Source organism: Fulmarus glacialis, unplaced genomic scaffold (genome assembly GCF_000690835.1).
Source record: "Fulmarus glacialis isolate BGI_N327 unplaced genomic scaffold, ASM69083v1 scaffold22757, whole genome shotgun sequence".
Classification (NCBI taxonomy): domain Eukaryota; kingdom Metazoa; phylum Chordata; class Aves; order Procellariiformes; family Procellariidae; genus Fulmarus; species Fulmarus glacialis.
This window is the reverse complement of record NW_009221556.1, coordinates 635-7330: the sequence shown is the minus strand read 5'-3', so window position 1 is coordinate 7330 and position 6696 is coordinate 635. Positions and strand designations below refer to the sequence as shown.

Here is a 6696-nt window from a genome sequence, read left to right as displayed (position 1 = left end):
AGCAGGAATCATGTACGTGCCAGCTATGGCACTGGTTTTATGATGTTTTTATGATGGATACTTTGCAGTGAAAATTGCTAAGATCAGCAAACTCATTTTCTACAAAAGCTAAGCCTGCTTGGCTTTAAGATGATGCTGTCACTCACTCCTAACCACCTCAACTCTGCTACCTATGCCTGAAAGGTTCTGTATTTTATTAATAACCTTTTGAATTCTTTCCCTCCCTCTCCAGAGCAGGCAGCATGACATGTTTTTGGAATATCAGCAACTGAACCCTAGAATTCATAGGGCAAAGTCTCTTCTTTTACTGCTGTCAAGAAGTTGTGGGGTTTTGTGTTTTTTTCCTCAGGCTCTAAACCAGAGTTTTTTGACTTATTTCTATCGTGAGATACTAGTTCTGTTCTAACACCTGAGCAGAAATGGCCTCACTCCAACATACACCTGGCATGAGGACATTCACACTCCTCTCAGAGTATGTGGAGAGCTTTAGTCTAGTGTTCACCCATAACCGTTCCAGTTTAAGTAATATACTCTAGACTGTCAAGTAAACAGTTAGACTATCAATCAAGTAAACACTATACACTTCCACAAGAGCTACAGCTGATACACTTTTATAGTCTGTTTTGGAAACTTCCACAAACTGATGTGAGAAAGAAACTTTCTTCTGAAATACTACTGGGAAAAAAACTGGGGCAAAATGAAAGGCAGGTAAGTGGATTTTGATACTTGGGTTTCAATGCATGCAAATCGTGACATTCCATTCAGGACTACAAAATTATATCCTCAAATATTGTTTCCTTGTTTGTTTGTTTGTGTCCAGCTGTCATTTCTTATTTTATACTTGGATTATAAGGTCTGTGGGGACAGGGTGGTCTTTTGCTTCTGGGTCTGTACAACACTCAGCTCAGCAGGCCCTTGTTCTGTGTCAGGTGTTATTTCATAAGCGTGATAAAAGATAACGGCACGGTTGGACGCCATTACAGGATGGAGCTGCAGGAGCTATGTCTGCTGTGCTGCTGCAGGCACTGAGCTGCAGAGTATGTCTTTTCTTGCCCTCTCTGATGTAATCAGCTAAAGGCAGGTTTACGTCGCCCAACCTGAAAGTCTTCCTAGGCCCTTCGGTGGGTCTGCACTGCAAATCACAAAGATTAGCAGTGTCTTGTGGTAAGTTCTCCAATGTGTGTCACGCTCTCATTCAAATAAAGCTCTGGTGGTTGAAGATTTGGGCTGGTAACAGTCTAAGGGTTGTATTTAAGAACAAAGGAATAGGAGGGAATCCTATGAAGCCCTGGTAGAAATCCTGCAGCAAAACCTTTTCAGATCGGGTGGAAAGCTCACTATTATCAGACAGTGAGGTATTCTTTAAAGTGAGTAGGAACATCAGAGTCAGATGCCCTGTAAAATCTCGTCTCTATCCATCAGGATGGTTAGTAAGACAGCTCTGGTATCCATTAGGGTGTGGGCTTGCTTGGGAGTGTATCGATCTTGAAAGATTACGACCCTCCTGGCTGAGCTTCCTGTTCGAGTGAGTTGCAGTCACTCCCATCTAATATCCTAGAGTGAGCAAGGTCTCAGGAATTCCAAATTAGGAACAACTCACCTATGAAATGACAAATGGTGGCAAAGGTAGAAAAAAGATCTGCCTCGAACGAATCTGGAACAGATATGTGGAGATATTTGCTGCCTTCTGCAAACCTGGAAAAAGAGCACACAGCGTGACATGGACCAGAGAAGCAGCTTTGAAAAAATGTGTTTGTTGGAGGCAAGCTGATAATTTTGTTTGCTGTTACATGTGTGAGTTTTTTATCGTCGTCATCATCATCATTACGATAAAGGATTTGTTATGGTAAGACACTGAGGTCCTTGTAATACAGAACCAGTTTAATTACTAATTTTCCATTCCACATGGTATCAGCATTGATGTCTTAACTTAACCTACAGCTTCCTTTGTCGAGAGCTAAATGAAAACAGATGAACTGAAAGCAAGAGTGCCTTCACAGTGTGCACGTTGGCAGTTTTGTGAACATAGGCCCCCAGTTCACTTCATGTGGTTTTCTATGACAGCATCCTCCTCCTTCCACAAGCTCAGATAACTCAACTCAAAGAACTAATGGAGCAAAACGTTGGTGAGGAATTTCTGAAATGTGAAAGGACGTCATGCAGAGGGCATGGGAAGATTACCCACAGTGTAGAGACCTTTGAGTATTTTCCTCTGGAGTGAAATGCATGAGAAATGTCTGCTGGTACACGCTCACTGGGGTAGGTAATTGGATTTGTTACTTACTTTGTTTTGGTCAACACCTTGAGAAATGCCACTGGATTTTTCACTGTGTGAAATGGCATTTCCAGCATGGCCTATAGACTGAGCACAATGGTCACGGACAGATGTAGGTGAGGAAGGAGGACCAACAATGTGAAACATCTGTGATTTAGCTTTTACACTGATGCGTTCGTAAGATTTTGCTCTGAAAGGTATTCAGAGATGTAGGTTCTTCCCGAAGGATGGTGGTATGCGATAGACTCAAAATGCCAAGGGCCTCCTAGTCTTCCTCTCACCCAATCCGCCCATGTCATGGTAGAGCTGCAGGGCTGCATTGCTGTTGTGCTAACCGGAGTAGAGATCAGAAAAATGAGCATGAAACAGCACTTGAATCTGCAGAGTTTTCCTCCAACCAGAGGTTTCCTTGGAAGTTCACAGGCTCCTCTGCAAATGGGCTCTAGTGCTCTGCCACCTCACTTTTTTCAGAGACACAAACATTGGTGAGGGTACACCTTGAACTATTTAACTTACAGTGTGGCAGGCTGTTCAGAGATGTTGACTTGTGCTTTGATCTTCAGATCTTTCTGAATTTGTTGGTCACAGGCCTGCTTGAAATTGCCCATATATAACTTTGCAGGCAGTATTTCTACAGGGTATGGCTGGAAGTTGTCTAGTTCCTGCCGGAGAGAAACCATAGGCTCAGTTTAGAGAGCATATTTGCTCCTATTAGCGTGGTAAGTTCTTAAACAGAAGTCATGTGAAGAATTGAACACACACTTAGTCAACAGCCCATGACACATTCTAGTGTAATGATTCATTTAATCACCTGGACTTTCTGTATATTGAAGTTTTTGCTAGATTTAGTGAGATTAATTAACAGCATTGCTGTCATTGTGGCATTACTTGAAACAAATCCTAACTAAACAGGAGGCGGCATATATTCTTTACATTGTCTGGAGGGACTGCAGCGTAACAGATTCATTTGATGTTTTCCCCGGTTACTCTTTGCAAGGCTAAATGAAATCATCTGCCACCTGCAGAGCTGCAGGTGCCACGTAGTGACACAACATGAGTCCGCAGCTGCTTCCGGTGTCTGCGGCGTGAAGGCTGAGAAGAAAAATACACAAATAGCCAACCATGCCTCTACATCCCGCACCGATGCTCGGCTAATGCTACAACAGAACAAAACAGCAGCCTAATGATTTAAAGCAACAGAGAACAACAGCTTAAATTGAGAGGCAAGGAGGTGATCTGTGTCTTCAGCAGTTTGCTACCCTTCACAAAGAAGCACAAAGTGAATTGATTTTCTCCCGTGCGGTGTAGCATCCCACGGGTTAGCTCTGTGTCACGGGCTATTTCATGTGAACCAGAAGTGAACAGGAACAACAGAAAAAAAAGACATGTTGCAATGAGATACCCTCTGCTGCCCAGTGCCCTCTAAATCTGCCCTGCCTCAGGTCCTGTCCTAGATGTGAAAAAAGGGTAATTGTTTCTCATAAGCTAAACAGATCAATGTTTGTAGGTGAAACCAAGCAATTAGGATACCAGTGTTACAGTGGATGGCTGTTTTCTTTCTGGGCCTATTGAAACAATGCAGCAGCACTTGCTTTGTTATCCTTCCCAATGAAAAGCTTTATAGACATGGAACACAGTGCTTGATAGGAATTGTACTTCTGGCTGGAAACATTTACTGTGTAACATCCCAGATAACCACGTGTGTCGGAGAGGAACCTGCTTCTTTTCATCTTTTGCTACTGTTTGTTTAGTTATCTGTACTCTCCAGTAGGCCAGTTTCAGGGTTATCAGAGAAACCATCGCAGTTTGTTTTCATGAGCTTTCTTTCACGCAATAGAAGAAGGATAAAAAAGGCAAAGTGTGGCTGCAAAAGAATTAGTGGTGAGACTCAGGGCAAGCACAGTAACTCAAATTACATTTAATTCCTTTGTTTGAAATTACTCTGATATCAGGTTTACAACACTGTTTAACTTGAATTCATTAGCCGTCATCAGTTGAATATGAATGCTAATGTCTTCTACTTGCAAATTAGTGTCATCTCACCTGAGGCATCCACAGTATCTTCTGAGTCCTCAGAAAATGATAGCAAGCTGAAAAACGCTTGTATCCTCCCCTCAGGACGAGCACGGGATGGCGGGTGAACTGCTCTAAGCTTCTGGCATATCGGACGGCAGTTCCTTCCTCAGCATCTAATGAGATCAAAAAGCTATTTGCCAGGGCAGGTTTAGAGTGCCTCCATCAGCACTGGGGGTTAAATCTGGCCCACTGACACCAACAGCAAACTCCTTTTCATTTCATCTAATGGCCTGCAGAAAGCCTTGTTAACAGCTAGACTTATTCTTTAACTGTTGTTGCAGGTCAGTGTGAAGGCATGCTGCTTTTCACCTCTTGTCCTGATCTTTTATTCCTCTCCTGGTTTCTTTTGTAGGTCTAGATAAAGTTTTATTCCCCTCCCCATTATTCTTTGGGAAATGCTTGTAATAAGTTTCCATAATAGGGAAGTATTATTAATTTAAATCTAATAATTTTAGTTTTATGGAGGCCCTTTTCTTTAGTCTGCTTTAGGCAAAGGAGGAAGTATCTTGAACAAATTCTTCACAAGTGTTTTAAACACTCCCCTCAGTGAAGCAAATCACGTGAGATAGCTGCTCCCCCTCCTTCTCCCAAGGGATCTGTCCCACTTGCCTCTAGCTATGTCTGCATTAGAAACAGATCAGCACAATAGAAACCCGCTTCTGATTCTTCACACCTTCCCTTGCTGATATCTCACCACTGAGCATTTATGAACACGCTTGCTTTATTCATTCCCCTTACACTCCCAGATTTTTTTCTTAAAAAAATGATGTAAATCTTTACTAAAACTATAGTAGCCTTTATAAAGCCAATAGGAGCCTAACAAACATACAGAAGTGGTTCTGCATATGGCAGAACTCCTTGCCAAAGGATGCGTGAAAGCTAAACATTTCCATGGTTCAAGGGAGACTGAACAATTACATGGACAAGTTTCCAGCTCTTTACATTTCTCGGTGAACTCCATCAAATCATCACCCCCATTAAAGCTAAGTCTTTTAAAATATGATATTGTGAAAGCCTTTTATAACCCTCCAAGAAGGAAGTACTCACTCTCTGAACATACGGAACTTGAGTCAGCGTTTTCAATTTCTGAAGAAGCACTGCTCCCTAAAAGGCAATCGTTGAACAAGCTTAATGTGAAATGTGAAAAAAAAAAGAATCCGTTCCTCACACGCGACAAGGAACTTCAGAAGGATCAGTCCACAGATAGGAGACCAGACCTGCCAGGAAGCTTTGAAATAAAACCTGGATTTTTGAAGCCTAAGAACATACGCAACACAGTGAGAAACCAGAGGCATAGCACGGATGTTAGTTTTTCAAATAAAACAGGGTAAATTTGCATCTCTTCCAATAAGCTCATAAAATTAAATGAGGAATGGGAAGAATATCTATCCTGCAGTGAGGTCTTGACAGACATGGGTCACAAGTACCTTTTTCTTTCTCCTCTTCCTCATAGTCACAGCAATCCAAAGAGCTGGTCTCGCAGTCATACACCACACAGTATCGGACACATCCCAACTCCTCGGAATTCGGTACGAGATACTCCCCCGTAGGACTCTACCAAAATCACAGAGGAATTCTATCAGGAGCACAGCTCCACACTTTTCTTGTGGCATCAACGCTACTGACATCTTGCCAAGTTACTACTCTATAGCTACGGGGTGGGTTTGCGGCTACGTCTGTGGTTGACTCTGAAAGACCCAGTTAGAATTCAGAAATGACGCAGACTACGCTGGATTGCTTCATCAGCTGCAGTAGTAAAAATGCCAACACTGTCCTTTGCAAGACAAGTCTACAATATGTTAATTCTTTTGCAATGTTTTTCCTGATACACAGGTCCTATGTGCCAATCCTTTGGGCTACTGAAGCCACCTTTGCTTTGTGACAGAATACATCCCCCCAGTGGCAGAAATGGAACAGGCAGGGGAGGCTGGGACAATTCCCTTGGGTTTTAAGCCAATTTTGTCTTACTGCTCATTGCTAAATCCAGGGTTGGTTCGCACAAACGGTAATCCCCCCTCACCTGTTCAATCCTGCGTGCTGTAATAATATGGCTCTCATCGTATTCACGCTGGGTACGGGCATCTGAAAAAAACAACCAAGACAGAGCAATTGGCTTATTTGATGCTTTAAAGGTAGAATCCTGTTCGTAATTCAGTCAGTGGGAATTCAGGCACCGATGTCAACCAGAGAAAGAGATTCAGTTTCTTAGAAACCAAGACTTTCTGATGTGAATATAACAAATGCCAATGCTGATGTGAGTCTGTGTGTAACACCAAATGATGCCAGCAGCTTTAGTCCTGACCCAAGTGCGGTACCGCAGCGTTCACAGCACCAGTCCCGTGCTC

The 6696-nt window shown here is 42.7% G+C and overlaps 1 protein-coding gene across 1 annotated transcript in view; it reads right to left on the bottom strand.

The window, feature by feature from the left end:
* Positions 1–6433, bottom strand: part of STYXL1 (serine/threonine/tyrosine interacting-like 1) — a gene marked incomplete at its 5' end in the record, with an annotated part of 9483 nt that extends 3050 nt beyond the window's left edge. The window contains 6 exons of the mRNA XM_009581162.1: positions 1601–1695; positions 2792–2937; positions 4319–4464; positions 5399–5455; positions 5779–5905; positions 6372–6433. Coding sequence (XP_009579457.1) covers positions 1601–1695; positions 2792–2937; positions 4319–4464; positions 5399–5455; positions 5779–5905; positions 6372–6433 — 633 coding nt within the window. The remainder of the gene's footprint in view (positions 1–1600; positions 1696–2791; positions 2938–4318; positions 4465–5398; positions 5456–5778; positions 5906–6371) is intronic.
* Positions 6434–6696: the final 263 nt, after the last annotated feature.